Below are 21,889 nucleotides of genomic sequence, written 5' to 3' on the forward strand. Positions count from 1 at the left end.
CGATTTTGACAAATGATGGGTAACAAGTATATACAGGGGTTCACTGGACTATTCTGTTTTTTTTTTTTTTGGAGGCAGGGTCTAGCTCTGTTGCCCATGCTGGAGTGCAGTGGGCATGATCAGGGTTCACTGCAGCCTTGACCTCCTGGGCTCAAGCAATCCTTCCACCTCAGCCTCCCAAATAGCTAGGACCACAGGTACATGCATGTGCCACCACGCCTGGCTAATTTTTTATATTTTTTTGTAGAGACAAGGTCTCCCTATGTTGCCCAGGCTGGTCTCAAACTCCTGGGCTGAAGTGATCCTCCTGCCTTGGCCTCCCAAAGCACTGGAATTACAGGAGCGAGTCACCACCCCTGGCCACTGTACTTTCCATTTATATATGTTTGAAATTTTTCATTAAAAAACACAGAGAAATAAAAAGGAGGCCAGGCACCATGGCTCATGCCTGTAATCCCAACACTTTAGAAGGCAGAGGCAGGAGGGTCGCTTGAGCCCAGGAGTTCAAGACCAGCCTGGCCAATACAGGGAGACCCTGCCTCTATTAATTTAAAACAAACAAACAAACAAAAGAAATAAAAAGGAAATTAACATCCCACATAAAAAGCCCCTTTTTCCTGAACTTTAAAAGTTACTGTGTTCCTACAAAGTGGAATGAAAGTTTTACATTTCTGCAAACCTTCTGTATGCTTTTACAATTCCATGAAAAGATAAATGCCTTAAAAAGGATTCATCGCTTAGCAGTAAATCATACCCAAATCTACTATCAAATTTAGTTGATAGTAATTTCAGATAAGAAAGCTAGTCTGGGCCAGGCGGGGTGGCTCACACCCGTAATCCCAGCACTTTGGGAGGCCAAGGCAGGCAAATCACTTGAGGTCAGGAGTTTTGACAGCAGCCTGGTCAACATGGTGAAACCCCATCTCTACTAAAAATACAAAAAACTGGCTGGGCCTGGTGGCGTACACCTGTAGTCCCATCTATGTGGGAGGCTGAGTGGAAGGATCACTTGAACCTGGGAGGCAGAGGTTGCAGTGAGCCAAGATCACACCGCTGCACTCCAACCTGGGTGACAGGGCGAGATGCTTCATCCAAAAAAAAAAAAAAAAAGCAAAAAAGCTAGTCTGTCTGTTTTCCCCCTTTTCAGCAAACATGGCTCCAATGAACATCATTATCAATTGCTTGGTATCTATTTTATTTACATCATTTTAAAGAAGACAGAAATCTCTTATCTAATGGTATTAATAACTTTTCCTATCTTCTCTTCCAACCTTTTTCTTCCTTTTTTTTTTTTTTCCGAGGCAGAGTCTCACTCTGTTGCCCAGGCTGAAGTACAGTGGTGTGATCTTGGCTCACTGCAACCTCCGCCTCCCAGGTTCAAGCAATTCTCCTGACTTAGCCTCCCAAGGAGCTGGGATTACAGGCATGTACCCCCATGTCCGGCTAATTTTTGTATTTTTAGTAAAGATGGGGATTCACCATGTTGGCCGGGCTGGTCCTGAACTCCTGACCTCAAGTGATCTGCCCACCTCAGTCTCTCAAAGTGTTGGGATTACAGGCATGAGTCACTGTTCCTGGCCTTCACTTACAACTTTTAATAAAACAACCAACCACAGACTACACTCAAATGATAGCTGAGTATAGTACAGTGGCTGGACATCTCTAACTCCTCAAATTCTGTCCAGTTGGAACTGCTGGGATTCATTTTTAATTCTAGTAATTGTCAGACATACATACCAAGGAAAAAAAAATCTGCTACTATATTCTTACAGCATTATACGTAGAGAAAAATCTATTCTTACTATTTAAAATTTACAAAATGTCTATGCATTTAAGAAAGTAAACAAAACCTCTGACATTATATTTTACTCCCCATATGCTTGTCACAGTTTAGCTACTTAAAATACAGTAAATGAGAGGGCTTGACAAGAACAAAGAACTCCATGCTGGAGTACAGTGAGTTCAAATATATTCATAATTTAATTAAATATTATTTCAGAAAAATCAGCAATCTCTTCTTGATAGACTAAACTAAATAATGAAGTGTGAGGCTGCCTTACTCAGCTTGAGTTTGGGAGAAGCCATGTCATCATCATCAGGCAGTGGGCCCAGCTCTTTCCTTTTCTCCTTGAGTAACTTCTCCAGGATATGTGCATCATTATAAACCTACATTCCAAAAATATACTTCAATTATTTTCTAAAAACTTTTCATTAAGGTATAAAATACATCCATAAAGAAGTTTTAAAAAGACAGTTTATGATAGTTGGGAGCTTAAAGAAAACCAAAACCAGCCTCACTACAGAGCAATAAAATCACTCTATCTGTGGGAGAGCCTAGGCCTTAACTGGTTTGTTTTTAAGCTTCCCAGGTGATTCTAATGCACACACATGCATGTTAATGTTTGAGAACCACTGTAGTAGAATCACTGCAGGTTTTAACAGAAGTCCTGAAACACATTTACATGTGCTGTTTTCTTCAAAAACCTTTCTTCCCCACTGGACGCTCAAGGTAGCAGACTTAGCCCAATAGAAATTAGAAACTAAAAATATCTGATAGTTGGAGAGCAATATCTCAATATCTTAAATTCCAAATCTGAGTTCACAGTCTGAAGCTTAATCTATAAAAAAACAATTATCCTTGCTTAGGGATCTCTCTCTGAGGACTGAGCCAAGGGTGGTAATATGTAGTCAAGAATAAGGTTACTCACCTTATGCTTTGCATCCACAGCTCCCTCCTCTTACCTCCTCAGCAGATGCTATGTCCTCCCTTGGCCACCCACCAAAGCAGAGGAGCTGAGGGAATAAGTGACCTCCCTTGTCTGGCCACTTCTCTTAAAGGTGGCTTTTTCCTCTACCAGTGATAGACAAGTGGTACACTAGCCAATGACACTGAGGACTGTGTAAACCCTTAAGATAGAACCATTTTTTTATCTATAAGCATCCTCAATGCATACTTTATTTTATAATCAAATGTAATTGCAGAGGGAAACAAATGACTTAAAAATGTTATTTTATTTCTGGGAGATGTAAAGTGGATAAAAAGATATCAAATAGAAAAAGTTTCAAAGAAGGGAGACTGTATCTCAGTTACAACGATAAAGAACTAAAAATCAAGAAGCTTTGGCCAGGCGCAGTGGCTCACGCCTGTAATCCCAGAACTTTGGGAGGCTGAGGCAGGGGGATCACGACGTCAGGAGATCAAGACCATCCTGGCTAACATGGTGAAACCCCATCTCTACTAAAAGTACAAAAAATTAGCTGGGCGTGGTGGTGGGCACCTGTAGTCCCAGCTACTCGGGAGGCTGAGGCAGGAGAATGGCATGAACCCGGGAGGCGGAGCTTGCAGTGAGCTGAGATGGCGCCACTGCACTCCAGCCTGGGCGACAGAGCGAGACTCCATCTCAAAAAAAAATCAAGATGCTTTGTAGCAAAATCAATTAAATAAATTATTTAGAGGTACATTTATGGGACTATCATGCTGATTTTTATATAATTATACATTTTCTATATAGGCTGTCTTTGGAGAAGTATGGTCGTTGAGGATCGTAGTAATGATGATGATGAAAGATTTTAATACTATTGGCTTTCCTTTGAGTGCTTATTCAGTACCAGGCACTCTGCTAAATGCTCAGTATACATTATCTCTTTTAAATCCTACAACAACCCTGATGCAAGTACTATTATTAGCCCTAATTTATAGATGAAGAAATTGAGGCTCAGGAAGGATAAATTACTTACACAGGGACTGGAAGAGCAAAATTCAAATCTAGGATGTCAGATTACAAAGTAGGAACGTTTATCTTTATAATGTACTGCCTCTGATTGTAAACAATGAAGAAAAATCAATTAACCTAGTCACCAAAAAGAATAATCTAAGTTAAGCCTCTAGAGCTGGTCTCTCAAAATGCATTATTCTATAAGTACCCCTCTCCCCCAAAATGTGCCTACTTCAGGACCGCTGGCCCTCCTTACCTGGGAGCCCTCCTCATTATAGTGCCTGGCATTCCGGAACATCAGCTTCATGTCTTCTATCATTCCCTCTTCACCAGCATATTTGTCATTGCGGATGTTATGCTCAATTATTTTCAAGTCCATTGGCTCCAAGATGATTTTATAATAATCAGGATAGTCCTTTTTGGATGGTTTAACCATAAATAGGTCACAAAGTCTTCTGCCTGAACCTGGCTCTCGAGCTTCAAGAACAACATTGAATAAGATTTTCATTCGCTGCTTTCTTATGTTCTTTTTACTGTTGAGGGGGAGGTAGAAAAGGGGAAAAATTAGAATAGGTTCAGTTTTCTTAATATACGGATGACCACAAAATAAAACAAATTATTTATGGTGCTTTATAATGATTACAATTTATTGATTACATATGCCACAAACACAGTAACCATGCTGGAAGTTATAAGCAAATATTAGGAAAATTTCCAAAATAGTTAAAACACAGTAATTCTGGCAGGAGCAGTTAATGAACACCAAAAAAACTTTTTAGATATGTCATGAAATGCAATGTTTGAAAAAAGATCCTCTCTGATACCAAAAGAAAATGAAATTATATAGTCAACTGAGATATATTTTTTGTTTAAAGATGAGTACAGCCAAAGTGCAATAAAACTAGCAATTCTCTACAGTTATAATATCCTCACTTCCAAGTACAAAAACAAAACAAAATAAAAAACCTAAAAAGAGAAGTGTTTCATCTCTTAAGACAAGTACTCCTGAACACTTGTGTATTTTGGTTGTCTGAAAACAAAAGGAGACTGCCAGACTAGTGTCTTTACAGTGGGTATGAGCCTCTCTTGCATTGATTCTGTCAGGGTCGTCCTTGCTTTCTCCATCAGCATTATTCCACAGTTCCAACCTACTTTAAAGAATAAGCGGTGTGGTTAATCTGAGTTTTCTAGAGTAAAATTTCCATCCTTGAGCATGAATCCGTCTTGTTCTCCAAATTCCCCCAGTGAGATGTGATGCTGAGAAGCTGATTTAAGCAGTATGGAACAAAGCATAAGGGACTATAGATTAGATCCAGAGTTCAAAAGGGCTCCAAGAGAGCAGATGGTCTATCTCTTAATTGTTGAGAAAACTGGCTCAGAGGGGGTAAAAGACTTGCCCAAGGTAAGTTTCCTAGTAAATTATTAGAAGCAATGATCTTCCGATATGGCTTCCGGTTAACTATTCTTATGTACTCAGGGCACGGCTAAAGAAATTCTAGCCAGATAAAGAAATTCTAGTCAGACTAACCAGCAGTCTCCAAGTGAACAGTGAAGTAGGTAATAACAAGAAATGACTTATGACTTAGTTTTTTTTTTTTTTTTTTTTTGAGATGGAGTTCCGCTTGTTGCCCAGGCTTGTGTGCAATGGCACGATCTCAGCTCACCGTAACCTCTGCCTCCTGGGTTCAAGCGACTCTCCTGCCTCAGCCTCCCAAGTAGCTGGGATTACAGGCGCCTGCCACGACGCCCGGCTTTTTTTTTTTGAGATGGAGTTTCACTCTTGTTGCCCAGGCTGGAGTGCAACGGTGCGATCTCTGCTCACCGCAACCTTCGCCTCCTGGGTTCAAGCAATTCTCTTGCCTCAGCCTCCCGAGTAGCTAGGATTACAGGCATGCACCACCACGCTTGGCTAATTTTGTATTTTTCGTAGACAGGGTTTCTCCATGTTGGTCAGGCTAGTCTCGAACTCCTGACCTCAGGTGATCCGCCTGCCTCGGCCTCCCAAAGTGCTGGGATTACAGACTTGACCCATCGGGCTCAGCCGTGCCCGGCTAATTTTTGTATTTTTAGTAGAGACGGGGTTTCACCATGTTAGCCAGGCTGGTCTCAAACTCCCGACCTCAGGTGATCCGCCCACCTTGGCCTCCCAAAGTGTTGGGATTACAGGCGTGAGCCACCGCGCCTGGCCAACTTAATTTCTATTAAAAAAAATATTTACTAAGGTCCTATAGTATAGTCATCCCTTGGTATTCATGGGGAATTGGTTTCAGTATCTCCCTTGGATACCGAAATACATAGATGCTCAAGTCCCTGATACAAAATGGTGTAGTATTTGCAAATAACATGTGCACATCCTCCTGTATACTTTAAATCATCTCTAGATTACTTATAATACCTAATACATTAAAAATGCTATATAGTTGTTTTGTTACACTGTATTGCTTAGGACATGACAGAAAAAAATCTGTACATGTACAGTAAAGATGCAATTAAAAAAATTTTTTTTCTATCCATAGTTGGTTGAATCCCTGGATGTGGAAGCCATGGATACAGAGGGCCAACTGTACTTAGAGGTAAATATTTTGTATCTGTTCCCTATCCTTTAGGTGGAAGAAAGTTCATTCCTCAGACAAACTATATGTGGCTGTATAGGTCTTCTGGTCCAGTCCCCTGACTACTTGCACTACTCCTGGGTCATGAAGAAGCCAAAGGCCAGATCTTTTCTCTCCAAGGTTCAAAATACACTTTTTTAAAACACAGAAAGAAAAATCAAGAATTAACAGTTCAGAAAATAAACATCTATCCTTAAGATTTTTAGGCTTTTCAGAAATGCCTATAACTCAAGGCAAACAAAGTGATTTAATTAGGAAAGAAACAGACAAGAGCCTGTTTCCTGCTAGAGTCGGGATCATCCTCATAACTTGTGTCTTCACTCTGACTGCTTATTTCCAGCTCATTGTGGACCTCAGACAATTCCTGCCATTTTCTCCCCTCAGCACTTTTTTTTCTGTTAAATAAGTTTGTTAGATGATGGCAAAATGTTTGTTAGATATTTTACCTAGTGGAAACTCCTTCTCCAAGGAGACATCCTGGGGCAATGATGTGACAGGAAGAGTTCTCTCATTCTAAGTCTTTGGCAAGTGGATAATACAAGGGAAGTTAGGACAAAGCTCCAATACCACAGAGCTCCACATCTGGGCACAGATTAGAAAACAGATGACTTTAACCTTCAGGAAGTCTCTAAAGAAAAATTTCAGAACCTGACTTTGAAGTCAGATGTGGTTTGATTAGGTCTCGCATGTGGGGTGGACTTTAAAAGGAAGACAGAGGAATTCAATTTTGAAGCTCTAAGCTTACAGGATCTCTCCAATAAACAGGACAGGATGAAATTAGTCCTCATTCTAGCAATTTCAAGAGGCTTAACAGTTCAGTCAAGGCCCTGACCTGGACCAGGAGGTGCTCACCCCATTCCCATCTGGGTTTCAGCACACTAAGCCCAATTATCATTAGGTTTTTCTGTATGAAGCTGCAAATACTCTCAGATGGGAGTAAATTTAGGGCAGATTTTTATAAGAGGAGAGAAAGTTTTTAATTAAATTTTGCCAGTGAAGTAAAAGAATGGCAAGCAGTCCATTCGTCCAATGCCAGTAATTCTGATACTTGGCAGCTTTGAGTGAGACATACCCAGAATGTGGAAATCTAGTTGTATATAAGAAACTGCTCTAATAACTGAAATTTACTGTTTCAGCACTCATATTACTAGTAGCATCCTTTCTCCATTTGTATCATTTATTCCTTAAGTAAAGGATGTGTAATTGATTTCCAGCCTCAAAGAAAGCAAAATTTCTATTACTAGAGTCACTTATGACCTTCTCTGAAAAAATCCAGTTTCATCTTTCATTTACATTTTTCCAGATCCTTACAGTGCCTTAGAGACTGAGAGCCACTGGCCCATTAATTTTAATCCGGCTGCCAGAAAAAACTCAGAGCCAACTTCATACTCTTTTATAATAATAACTGTATTAGGTTGGGCAGCTGGTATGTTTGCTTTATCTTTTTCCACTATGGAGGCTGAGCCTTATATCCATGACTTCTGAAAGTTTAAAAAACTTTCTGAAATGAGATAAACTCTATAACCAAAACATAACCATGACAGAGCCCTATTTGATACTTCTGGCTACTGTTTTCTTTTTTTTGAGACTGAGTCTCAGAGGTGCCATCTTGGCTCACTGCAAGCTCCGCCTCCCAGGTTCACACCATTCTCCTGCCTCAGCCTCCCAAGTAGCTGGGACTACAGGTGCCTGCCACCACACCTGGCTAATTTTGTTTTTGTATTTTTAGTAGAGATGGGGTTTCACTGTGTTAGCCAGGATGGTCTCGATCTCCTGACCTCGTGATCTGCCCGCCTCGGCCTCCCAAAGTGCTAGGATTACAGGCGTGAGCCACTGCGCCCCGGCTCTGGCTACTGTTTTCAATGTCACTTTGCTTTTCAGATTTTTCTTAGAATTTCTCAATGTCTTTTCCTCCTCCTTCAAACCATTAACTGTGAATAGTTTCTTTATTCTTCCCCATTTTTGGAAAGGTAATTAACTACCTTTGATTAAAAGGCATACAATTAAATCACAGGTCTTGTAACTGGCATAATCATTCTCCTTTTTAAAATCAGCACCTTTAAGCATATTAAAGTATAAAATACATCTTAAAGGAATTCAAAATCAGGACTGTTCATCATTGTGCATTCAAGGGGCCATAATACTTAAGGAGAGCCAGGTGTGGTAACTCCTGTCTGTAATCCCAGCACTTTGGGAGGCTGAAGTGGGAGGACTGCTTGAGCCCAGGAGTTCAAGACCAGCCTGGGCAATACAGTGAGACACCACCTCTTTAAAAAAGCGTAGTCAGGCATGGTGGCACATGCCTGTGATCCTAGCTACACATGAGGCTGAGGTGGGAGGATTGTTTGAACCCAGAAGATCACGGCTGCAGTGAGCCATGATGGTGCCACTGCACTCCAGCCTGGGCAACAGAGTGAGACTGTCTCAAAAAAGACAAAAAGGCCAAGCATGGTGGCTCACACATGTAATCCCAGCACTGTGAGAGGCCGAGGCAGGCAGATCACCTAAGGTCAGGAGTTCGAGACCAGCCTGGCCAACATGGCAAATCCTGTCTCTACTAAAAATACAAAAATTAGCTGGGTGTAGTGGCGTGCACCTGTATCCCAGCTACTTAGGAGGCTGAGGTAGGGGAATCACTTGAACCCAGGAGGCGGAGGTTGCAGTGAGCCAAGATCGTGCCACTGCACTCCAGCCTGGGAGACAGGGCGAGACTCCATCTCAAAAAAATAAAAAAAAAGAAAGACAAAAAAATACTTAGGAGGACAACAATTCAGATCATAGATACTGTTGTAGTAAGTACGCTACAATTTTAGAATTTCATAGGAAATGGGACATAAAGGGTCCTGTGCTATCAAAATAAGTATATTACAACAATTTTCCAATTCATGCAAGTCAAGTGTCTTGAGAAATGGCTGCTTTTTCTAATTTGCACAAAGTTTATGCACTAGCAGAGGCTCTATTCTGAATCCCTGATGTGTGATGGCAAATGTGATTTTCCAGGATCACCATCGACACTATCCTCCGGAACCCAACCCAACCTGAAACACCTAAATCAGTCACTTTTTCTCCCCCTGGCTGATCAGCAAGTTCTAGAAGACTTCCACAGCCCTTCTACATCCTGTTTTCCTTTTAATGTTTCATGCCACAATGTAAGTCCTTGGCTCTCATACTTTGTGGCTGACCACTTTGTCAAATGCCCTTATCAATATTCTTCCTCTAAAGCTACTATTTATTTTTATATATACTAATATTTACAAATACACACACACACAATTCTTATATACAGTTGTAAACTATAGCTACTAATACTTCTACCAAATGTTAAACACTATGCACTCTCATTTAATCTTCAAATTCAGAATCAAGTACAATTATTACCCCAACTATGCAGATGTAAAAACTGAGGCTTAGAGACAGCAAATGAATACCTAAGGCCATAAAGTAAATAACCAGAACAGACATTTGAATCAGCTGATAATCACCATGCTGCTTTTATGTCCCTTCCTTTCCCAAAAGTTGGCACAGCCCGGCGCAGTGATGCATGCCTATAGTCCCAACTACTCAGGAGGCTGAGGTGGGAGGATCACATGAGCCCAGGAGTTTGAGGCTACAATGTACCACCATCACACCTGTGAATAGCCACTGCACTCCAGTCTGGGCAACACAGCGAGACCCTGTTTCCTAAAAAATAACAGTTGGCACTTACCAACAGCCTCTCTAATCAAAGACAACCCTGTTTACAGGCTTTAAGGTGTCCCAGCATTTAGCTCTCCCACCTTAAGAGCTTCAGTTGTGCTTACTAGTAAGCTAAGTAAACCCAAACGTTCTTTCTTTTACAAGGCTTGCTATATTTCACCTTCAAGTCTTCAAGAAATAAAACCTTTTCATTCATCTTTTCCAATGAGTCTTCCCAGACAAGTAACATCTGACTAAAAACAAAACCAAAATCTACCAAGTCAATAGGTCAATAGGTCAATAAGCGCTACTTCAAGAAAATAAACAGCTACATTTACTGAGTACTCAGTGCATCCAGACCCAGTTCTAAGAGCTTTAAACATATTAACTAACTGGATCCTCACAGCAATCCTATGAAGGTACTGTCATTAACTTGTTTTTCAGATAAAGTTGAAATGAGGCTTAGATTACAGAGCTAATAAGAACAGCTGGGATTGGAATTTAGGCAGTCAGGCTCTAGAACTCAGGGTTGTAACACTACCCAGTGATGCCCCCTATTTCTATTTCCACTACCACCTAGTTTCAATGCCACACATTATGAATGATATGAAAGAATACAATCCATGGTCTTTTTCTTAAATTTACCATTTAATTAAGAAAATTTTTCTTTAGGAAAATATTAGGAAGATGACAATGATAACATAGCAATTTTACTGAGTGGAATACATATGGTAGTAACATGTGGGGAAGCTCAAGACATTCAACTTTCAAGGGAAAGTATGGTAGGAAAATAATCTTTCCTACAGCTATCTGGGCAATCATGCAATGATCCTATACAACTGCTTAGTAGTGTACCTTATGCAATTATTTTACTACCTTGCTTCCAAATGACTTCATTTGTTTTCAACCTGCCTCTTTCCTTGGCCTATATGTTCCTGGCAGGTAAAAGAGATGACTAAATGTTCTCCTTTATAAACTGTAAGAGCAGACTTTAGTGTTCTATAAGCAACTGATACTCTGTGAACGTCAGATGGCAAATGTGAAAACAAAAGCACTACACAATTATTACATAGGTTGTTTTCAAATCATAAGTAACATGCAAAAGAATGCTTTTTATAAAAGACATGAACAAGATCAGAGACTGAGGAAATGTATTCATGCTCAAGAAGCACTGACCCAATGCATAGGTGTCCACATGCACTGATGTCACTCAGACTGTGAAGCTGATTTTGATCCCTCCACCACCCTCAATCTGTAAAAGGCATCCCTGAAAGGGAATCAGCACCTGCCAGTCCTGCACCAGCACTGCCACCTTCTACCTTTTGCTACAGAAACACAGCTACAATGATTGGTGAGGGGGCCTTCTGTCCCTGGCAAAGCTAGCAACAAATTAAGGCTACTTCTGAACTAGGTTAATTCTGAATTTATTTTGCTAACAAGATTTTTTAAACTGTACTGCTTTATGTATTCATAAAATAAACTGGCACCCCAATAAAGACTTTTTTTCACATGCTTAAGGCTTCACTTTTCACCTAATCAGTACTGATCATGCCACAGAAGATACACTTTAAAAGAATGTTTATGCATAAAAAAGGACTGCACACCTGGATAGCCTCCTGAGACCCAACATCTCACTGTCATGAGTGTTCCTGGGAAAGCAGAAACAAACATTACATGTAAAGAGAAACAAAACAAGCAACATTGGAGGGTCATGTACAAACCATGTATGGTTGAAGAAAAAGATTATTCAGTCCAAAGTACCAAAGACAATATTTGAAACATTTCAACAAGGAAGACAGATGTTGGCAGAAAGAATGCACCCCCAGAATGAAGAGAATATACCCACAATCAATTTTTCTCACATTCTTTGGTATTAAAAAAAAGGCGAAGGCAGAATCATACACAGCACTTAGAAGTCAAGTCAAGTGGTACTTGGAAAACTTAGCCCTGACTTCTGTGGCCAAGATTAGCTTAATTTTCTAGGCTACTGTCTGCCTGACTTCTGAAGAAATCTCTTATTACCAAAACCTCTCAACATGACTGATCGTGTTATTTCCTTTTTCATAGTCCAAAGTATAAGACTTAATCCTTTCAATCTTTTAACGTCCACTCATGTCTACATTTCAAACTCAGATTCTTTTATTTTTTTAGTGGATGATTTATATTGTTCTTTTATTTGTGCTTTTCACTTCATTTGTACAAAACACTTCCTAGGAAACCTGTTTGTAAAGAGACTTTTTGTCTGAAGTAAGATTTTTTTAAATTGTTTTAAGAACATAATGCTTAACTTTTTTTTTTTTTTTGAGACAGAGTTTTGCTCTTGTCACCCAGGCTGGAGTGCAATGGCACAATCTCGGCTCACTGCAACCTCCACTTTCCAGGTTCAAGCGATTCTCCTGCCTCAGCTTCCCGAGTAGCTGGGATTACAGGTGCCCACCATCACGCCTGGCTAATTTTTTTGTATTTTTAGTAGAGATGAGGTTTCACTACGTTGTCCAGGCTGGTCTCGAAACTCCTGACCTGAAGTGATCCACCTGGCTCGGCCTCCCAAAATGCTGGGATTACAGGCGTGTGCCACTGTGCCTGGCCAAAAACTTTAGCTTATTTGGGTGTCCCACAGACTACTAGCCACACAGGTATGTAATTTTCGAGTATCTGGCCTGGGCTAATGCTTCGCTGGAACTGTTTTCTTAATACTCAACTAATTTAAGATCTTTCTTTTCATCCAGTGTTGGCACTAATTGTACCACCACTTTTGCCTCCATTACCTTCTTTTGCCTGTTAAGTTTTTATGTTTGATAGGTGACTGATCTGGAAAACACAGGTGATGCTGCAGTAGAGTTACATAATTACACTCAAAGTTGTTCTTGTTCTTGATTTGATGTCTTTGATCTGGTTTCACACTTTTCCTCCATTGTCCCTGGTATAACAAGGAATTAAGAACTTGGAAGGATGAAATTCATAGGCCAGTAATGGAGGAGACTCACATCTCAGGGTATACCGATCAATTTAGTTACCATGGTAAAGCTTAAAAAATTCTCCAAAATGCTATCTATAAGAAGGAAAGCAGGACAGCTCCTCTTTTCTAAACTACTTTTTAAATTCTTCTTAGTGGATCTCTTAATGCATGTATAGACTGTGTCAACAGTTACTAAAGACTTCATTCAACTTTGAATCTGCCAAGCCTTGCTATTAGTGATTAGCTTATTCCTTATTGAAGGTATCTTCCCTGGATTGACTGTTGCTGCAAAGATGGTGAGGCAGTCATGATTAAAGGACAATACAGTGTTCCACAATGATCAGGCGAGAGAAACTTTGTGTGGCGAGAGATAATATTGCAAAATTCCTTACAGGATCCCAGCTTTGGAATCTCACAGTAAGATCCCCTTCCACAAAACCCGTGAGAAGGAGAAACGGTTAGGGAAGTTGAGAGAAAGGTTATATAGGAAAAAAAACCCCAAAAATCTAGCTCAACATTTTATGAGCTATAAGAAGTTATGATTTGTTATTTTATAATCTGACATGCTTAAAATGGCAAATAAAGATGAGGTGAACAAGGACAAAGGGTAGGACCAATGGCATACCTCACTGCAGTGGTAGTATCAAATTTCTCCTTACCTTTCCTAATTCAAATTGCATTTTTGTAATTCACCATGTAGAAATTACCCAAGTTAGATTTAAGTGGCATTCTTAAAATGCCACATTAAAACAAAACAAAAAAAAACCCAGACGGCAAACGGAATAACATGTTTTGCCAAGCTACATATGTAGTAGTCATTTTCATCTGGGTCATCTAAAAGTAACATGGCACTTTTACAAAAAAAGCTAATCATCCAATTGCAAATGAATTTTAAAAGAGAACACATTACCATTTATTTAAAGCTTACAACTTGATAGCTTAAAAAATATATATTTTCTTCACTTATCTAAAACAAAATTAACAGGAACTGAGATGTCCCCAGCTATAAGAAGAGTATATACCTTTTTCTTTTGGCACTACCAGTATCAGAGGTGGCTGAAGAGATCATGCTGTCTCCGTCCTCGATATCGTCTCTCCTGGCAAGCTCTTTCTTCTTTGCCTAAAACAGAGCAGATCTCAGGAGTTGAGCTCATGTGCCAAACACTCCTCTGAATATATGAATGTTAAAGAGCTAGACATATCACATTCACCCAGAAAAATACAATCACATGCAGGATGTACAAAATGAAAGAGTCATTAAACATTTTCAATAATCAATTTTAACAAAAGCCTGCATGACAAAAAGAGTAGGTTAAAAAATGGTTCTACAGGGTTGAGGAGTCAATACCAGCAGAGCATTTACGACTATAATGGGTGCTAACTGGTTAAAAGCACTGAGGCAAGCTGTAGAAGCGTCCTGCTCTGGTTGTCCTATTTAAGTAAAACCAACTCAAAGAGGGCCTTTGGTACTCCTGACTTCTAAGGGGCAGTGTGGCTAAGAATAAAGTTTAATGCAAGAAGTGAAAGAAGATCTACTTTTCAACACATGCATTTTTAAAGGCCTTCTGCCAAACAGAGCTGAAAGTCCAAGCACAGCAGGCTTAGGGAATGTACAGAGTACTAAAAAGGTAATACCTGAAAGTCTCAGCACTAAGGTTCACTGTTAATCATATAAAATGAAGATTCTATGGGTGATCTAAAATTGCCTTTGTTGCTTCATTGTTCAGAGATTTGCCTTTCCAGAAAGATTCTACCAAAAACTGTCAGATAGACCCAATTTGTATTTCATATCTACCTTTTCATCTTAAAACCCCTAGATGAACCATGACCTGAGACATCCTTCCAAGGGTTCTCAGAGAGGATCTGATAAATTCATAGACAATATACAAAGATTAATTTGCTTTCAGATGTCCTTTCTGATAGAATCAGCCCTACTTTAACAAAGTCTAGAACCAAAGGAATAAAATATAAATGATGGAATATCATCGGTGATTGCAGGGTGACTTCATGAGAATCCCAAAATTACTGTACAGGGACCAATCCCTGCTTCCTCCAATCAGAAGGCTAACCCCATCTCAATTATTATTTCTACTCTATATGGCCATGACAACTCCAAAAAAAAATTCAGCAGTACTTGAGGATGAAATACATAATAAATATATATTATAATACATAAGTATAATATATAAAATACATATTTTATATATATATTATATATATTGTTTGTTTGTTTGTTTGAGACAGGGTCTCACTTGGTTGCCCAAGCTGGAGTGCAGTGGCGCAATCTCGGCTCACTGCAACCTCCACTTCCCAGGCTCAAGCAATCCTCCCACCGCAGCCTCCTGAGTAGCTGGGACTACAGGCGTGTGCCATCAGGACTGGCTAATTTTTGCAGTTTTTGTAGAGATGGGGGGTCTCGCTATGTTGCCCAAGCTGGTCTTGAACTCCTGAGCTCAAGTGATTCTCTCACCTTGACCTCCCAAAGTGCTGGGATTACAGGTGTGAGCCACCGCACCCAGCCAAATGATGTAATATTACTGCTGAGGGTGGGGGAGGTCACACATCTTACTAGAACACACTCAAAACATGCAAAATTATTTTAATCATATATACAACAAACTCAGCAAAAACAATAAATCACACCTGCATAACTTGCTGCAATTTTAGAACTCGCTTGTAGATGGCTGAATTGGGCACATTATAGCGTTTGGCATTTTCAAACATTAAATTCAGATCACACTCCAAATGATCTAAAGTTTCATATTCTTGATTCTTCAGTTTTGTTCTGTGAAAGACAAAGAAATTGCTAGAATTTTCTGTCATGAAAATTATGAAACATTCTTCCTGAAAGTCCAATGCAAAATCTTGACAAGCACTACATGGTATCTTTACTGGTAATACTGATTAGGAACTTAAAAATGACTTTTGAGATACAAAGTAAGGAGGCAAAAGCACCATTACTTTAAGGTAATATGACAGTTTACTTGAAAATCCAAAAGAATAAACTAAAACACTATAAGAAATAATAATAAGACCTAGTAAAGACCTAGCAAAGAACACAATTACAAAGCAAACATTCTACTTGGAAAAAACCCTAATGGAAAAATCCTAATAGTTAATATGCGAACCTTATGAAGGGACGAAAATTAGGGAGGTTTTAAGTGACCTCAATGAACAATCATGGTGATCTACCCATTTCTGAAAATAAAAGGCCATTCTAGTTCATAAGGGTTAAAGAGACAGTACTGACAGTGCAAAGTATTTATAAACAATAAAGAGTGGTCTTATGATGGTAAAAGAGAGATATGTCAGAGTCCATTCATTTCTATTCTTCCAATATAAACACATAATAACTTGGCAGCTTAAAGTTGGGATTTTTACTTAAAAGTCTTAAGATTCCAAGTATCTCACTTAAACACAAACATTATTATTGTATCAACTATCATAAAGCCCTTATGTACTTTGTACAAAGTAGAGTCACTATTTGCTGTAACACTATATGGATTTAGACAGGACAGACTTTAAATCTTTTGATTGTAGCATTTGCATGTTAACCATCAAAATCACAAAGACAGTTAACAATAATATGTATAAACAGCTTCACAGAATAAATGAATTTTCTCTTAGAATGGCATCTTCATGTAAAGTTTTATTTAAAATTTACCAAAATCATATTCAGATTCTGTGTTGTGCTCCAACAGATGAATATTAGAGAACATCTCTGTAACGAAGCAAACAACAACTAAGCACAAATTCAGCTCTCAGTACCAGGTTGTGTAGCTAGCACCTAGAGTTCAAATTACAGCCTCAGACTTGTTCCCGTCAACTCAAAGGGTGGAGGGCTAGATGTTCTCAATACCCTCAAATAGACAGAAAACCCAAACTTGCAAATGACAACGAATAATAAACCTGCAGATACTTATCAGATTACTATTAATCAAGGGTAGTGGGGGAGGAAAAAGAAAAAAAAATAGGGGGGACAAATCCCAGTACAGCAGAAGGTAGCATATGGAGTCCACACTATCTAGTTCCTGCTTACTCTTTCATTTTTGTTGCTTTTGGGGAAACTCAACTATCTTCCTTCTGCCAATAGATCTTCCTAGGGGTACACTGTACAATATAGTAGCCACTAGCCATGTGTGGCTATTTAAATTAAAATTAAATAAAACTTAAAATCTAATTCCTTAATCACACTAGCCACATTTCAAGTGCTCAATAGCCACATATGACTAGTGTCTATTACATTGGAATATTGATAATAAAACATTTTCATCAACGCAGAAAGTTCTGTTGAATAGCACTGCCCCTAGACCTCCCTGTTGCTCTGTAGACCACAATGGAAGGGATCGTAGGCACAGTAAGGCTCCTGTCAGGCACCACTGGCTCACAATCCGCGGAAGGCAGCAACATTAGACATAATAGTTTACCCTTCAGAACTTTAGTGTGCTGGGCTTCAACAACTTCCCTATTCCTTACTCTCCCCTGTGTGCCACACAATTGCCATTATAAATTAGAAAGGGGAGGGGAGATATTACTGACTTAAAGCAAAGTTTATATTAGAAAATTTCAACTTGGAAGAAGGCTGTGTTGGCAGGGGACTGAGCTGGCTAAGAATTTGTCTTCTTTTGAACTAAGCTACTGTAATAAGACTATTTAAATAATTTAAAAATAATAATGAAGGAGAAAGGAAACCAAGAACAAAAATTGTTCAAAATTTTGGACAGGGAACTTCTTAACATCTGCAAGACTATCACTATCTTTTCCCAATGCAAAGAATATAAAAGACATATTTCTAGGCTATTTCCGTAATGAATCTCAGCCTTAATTTCCATGTTATTTTAATAAGACCAAAAAAACTAATCTTCTGTATCCTACTTGTATACAGGACCTCCAAAGTCTGGATTAAATAAAAGCACCATAAATCCTACTGATCAAGGCCAGGCGTGGTGACTCACGCCTGTAATCCCAGCACTTTGGGAGGTCAAGGCGGGCAGATTGCTTGAGCTCAGGAGTTTGAGGCCAGCCTGGGCAATATGGCAAAACCCTTTCTCTATTAAAAAAAAAAAAAATTATTACTGATCAAATGGTGAAAACAAAAGTTACAAATGCAAAAGCATGAAACATACTTTGTTAGCCAGCCTTATTTCCTAGAATCCAGCAAGCACATTAAATATCTGCCATGAAGCCAACTTACTGTTACTTAGCTAAGGTAGTTTTACCTGCTTCTTGACTCTATCTGGGTATTCTGCTATAAAGCATCATATTTTATAATATTACTTCTTTCTTTTTGTTGAGACAGGGTCTTACTCTGTTACCCAGGCTGGAGTGCAGCAGCAAGATCTTGGCTCACTGCAACCTCCATCTCCCATGTTCAAGTGATACTCCCACATCAGCCTCCCAAAGTGCTGGGATTACAGATGTGAGCCACCTCGCCTGGCCAACTTTTGATATTTTTAAGTTTATTTTTAATTTAAATAAACAAGAAGGCACAGCGGGACCAATTAAACTATTTTTCTGTTCTTTATGCCAAAAAGTCTAAGAATTTTTATTGATTTCCTGAAAGCAATAAATATCTTTGAAAATTTGTGATGTAAGAAAGGAGCTTGGAATGTACAGGTAATATCAAAATTCACAGAGACTGATTCAAAGATGGAAGGCAAACCAAGTGATTTTGAACACATTCATTTGATTCCAACTTAAGATTTTTGGTTAACTTTCCTTAAAGATATTTATTCTTTTGAATGTTTTGAATTTTTATGATTCTTTGGGAATGGTCACCTATTCTGCTTTTTATAGAAACAGAAATTTTAGCTATTGTGAATGCTGCTGCTGTGAACACAGGTTTACAAATACCTCTTTGAGACCCTGCTGTTTTTACAGAAACAGAAACTAGGTCAGGATCTATTTAAAAATAAATTAAAAGCTCATGAATTTTGTGTCTGTCTGGAAATCAGGATTTTTGACTTTCAGAGATATCATACAGAGTCCAAAAATATACTCCATGACATTGTGGATTTTTTTTAGCTTTCACAGAAGAGATTTTAAAAGGCCGGGTATGGTGGCTCACACCTGGAATCCCAATATTTTGGGAGGCTGAGGTGAGAGGATTATTTAAGGCCAGAAATTCAAGACCTGGGCAACAAGCAAGACTCGGTCTCTACAAAAACATTTAAAAAAATTAGCTGGGCATGTTGGCATGTGTCTGTGGTCCCAGCTACTTGGGAGGCTGAAGCAGAAGGATCCCTTGAGCCCAGAGGTTCGAGTTGATCATGCCAGCTTACGCAACAGAGCAGAGACCCTGTCTCTTTAACAAAAAGAAAAAAGCAAATTTGATATTGGGAGGTATGGATAGAAAATGGGCACTGAAGAAAAGGTTACTTTCCCCCCCAATTTGAAAAATTTTGGTATAACACAAAACTTACCACCTTGACCTTTTTTTTTTTTTTTTTTTTTAAGAGATGGAGTCTCACTCTGTCACCCAGGCTGGAGTGCAGTGGTGCGACCTAGGCTCACTGCAATGCAACCTCCACCTTCCCGGTTCAAGCAAATCTCCTACCTCAGCCGCCCGAGTAGCTAGGATTACTGGTTCCTGCCACTACGCCTGGCTAATTTTTGTACTTTTAATGGAGACGGGGTTTCACAATGTTGGCCAGGCTAATCTCAAACTCCTGACCTCAAGTGATTTGCCCACCAAATCACTGGCTAACCAAAGTGCTGGGATTATAGGTGTGAGCCTCTGCACGCAGCCTACCTTGACCATTTTTAAGTGTACAGTTTAGTAGTATAAAATACTTCCATAATGCTATGCAATTAATATGACCATCCATCTCTAGAACTCTTTCCATTTTGTAAGACTGACACTCTATACCCATTAAACAGTAACTTCCTGTTTCCCTCTTCCCCTAGTCCCTGGCAACTACTATTCTATTTTGTCTCTAATTTTTTTTTTTTAATGTTCTGGATCAGTGTCTATGTCTCTATGACTTCTGATTGCACATATACTCATATCAATAGAATCATTCAGTATTTGTCTTTTGTGACTGGGTTATTTCACTTAGCATAATGTCCTCAAGCTTCATCCATGTTAGAGCGTTTCAAAATTTCTTTTAAAGATTGAATAATATTCCATTGTATGTACACACCATTTTGCGTATCTCCTCATCTCTTGATGGATACTTGAATTGCTTCCATGTTTTAGCTATTGTGAATGCTGCTGCTGTGAACACAGGTTTACAAATACCTCTTTGAGACCCTGCTTTCATTTCTTTGGGGTACATATGCAAAATGGAATTTCTTAATTACATGGTAATTCTGTGTTTAATTTTTTGAGGAACTGCCACACTGTTTTCCACAGCGTCTATACCATTTTACATTCCCACTATCTGCACAGAGGTTCCAATTTCTCCACATACACACCAATAATTATTATTATGACTTTTTAAAAGTAACCATCCTAATGAGTGCGAAGTGGTATCACACAAAAGTTTTGAACTGCATTTTCCTAATAATTAGTGATGCTGAGCACCTTTTCATGTGCTTATTAGCCAGCTGTATATTTTCCTTGGAGAAAGGTCCATTCAAGACCTTTGCCCATTTCTGAATTGGGTTTTTTTTTGTGGTTGAGACGTCCTACTATTTTCAATGATACTATTGTGATTTAAGTATTCTGTCTGGTAGCCCAATGATCACTTTAACATTTTCTAAATAGAAAAAAGAGAACAAGATGAATCATCTTTCTGGTATGGTTGCGGTTAATGAATTCTCCAGGAACTGACTATGCTTATCCTGGGGTTTCAACTATAGATACATAACTTAAATACAGATTAACTGTCATAATTAAAATATTAATAAAAGATGTAGGCTGAAAGATTTTCGTACTTTGCTCAGTTATAAGATAATGAACAGTTAAGGCTGGGTACAGAGGCTCACACCTGTAATCCCAGCACTTTGGGAGGCCGAGGTGGGCAGATCATGAGGTCAGGAGATTGAGACCATCCTGGCCAAAGTGGTGAAACCCAGTCTCTAATAAAAATACAAAAATTAACTGGGTGTGGTGGTGCGCACCTGTAGTCCCAGCTACTCAGGAGGCTGAGGCAAGAGAATCACCTGAACCCAGGAGGCGGAGGTTGCAGTGAGCCGAGATCACGCCACTGCACTCCAGTCTGGCAACAGACTGAGACTCCGTCTCAAAAAAAAAAAAAAAGGTAATGAACAGTTAAAATTTGAGGTTAAAAAAAAACACCATTTTTACCTTTAATATCCTTATCCATTTTAGGAAGGAATACATTATGTGCAGGCTCAGCCACAACAAAATAAAATTATACTGAATAATGTAGAAGACATCTTACCGGATCTGTTGTAGTGATATGGGCATTTTAATTTGCTGGTAATAATCAGGGTATTTTTTCTTTGAAGGCAAATGGTAAAAAGGTTCAGCTATTAGCTGCCCTTGGTTATTCCGACAACTCCTAACTGTGTCATAAAGCTGATAAAAAGGATTTGAAACATCCATAAAGGAAGTGATGCTTTCTGCTTCTGACTCTCCCTCTTCATAGCGTGCAGCTGGAAAGACAAAAAAAGTATTTATAAAGGGACGAATGAGATGAAGAAAGAACCATACTTTGAAGTTCATTTAACAACCTTCCAGATTGAACTAAATATATTTGAAAACTATTATTACTATTATTTTTGAGACAGGGTCTGGCTTTGTCACCCAGGCTGGAGTGCAAGGGTGCGATCTTGGCTCCCTGCAGTCTCTGCCTCTGGGACTCAAGCAGTTCTCCCAGATCAGTCTCCCGAGTAGCTAAGAAGACAGGTGCACACCATCACACCCAGCTAACTTTTGGATTTTTCAGTAGAGATGGGGTTTCGTCATGTTGCCCAGACTGGTCTCAAGCTCCTGAGCTTAGGCAATCTGCCAGCCTCAG

The 21,889-nt window shown here is 39.2% G+C and overlaps 1 protein-coding gene across 50 annotated transcripts in view; it reads right to left on the reverse strand.

Moving 5' to 3' along the window:
* The window catches only part of PBRM1 (polybromo 1), a 139,098-nt gene that overhangs the window by 67,820 nt on the left and 49,389 nt on the right, over positions 1 to 21,889 (reverse strand). For 28 of the 50 annotated variants that reach the window (XM_054681971.2, XM_054681965.2, XM_054681953.2 and 25 more), the window contains 5 exons: positions 21,311 to 21,524; positions 15,606 to 15,747; positions 13,985 to 14,082; positions 3,973 to 4,249; positions 2,061 to 2,166 (listed from right to left, as the gene is read on the reverse strand). In XM_054681971.2, coding sequence (XP_054537946.1) covers positions 2,061 to 2,166; positions 3,973 to 4,249; positions 13,985 to 14,082; positions 15,606 to 15,747; positions 21,311 to 21,524 — 837 coding nt within the window. Of the gene's footprint in view, positions 1 to 2,060; positions 2,167 to 3,972; positions 4,250 to 11,607; positions 11,653 to 13,984; positions 14,083 to 15,605; positions 15,748 to 21,310; positions 21,525 to 21,889 lie in introns of all 50 variants that reach the window. The other 22 variants (XM_063806820.1, XM_063806818.1, XM_063806821.1 and 19 more) reach the window with 1 other exon arrangement.

The sequence above is a fragment of the Pan troglodytes genome, chromosome 2 (genome assembly GCF_028858775.2).
Source record: "Pan troglodytes isolate AG18354 chromosome 2, NHGRI_mPanTro3-v2.0_pri, whole genome shotgun sequence".
Classification (NCBI taxonomy): Eukaryota; Metazoa; Chordata; class Mammalia; order Primates; family Hominidae; genus Pan; species Pan troglodytes.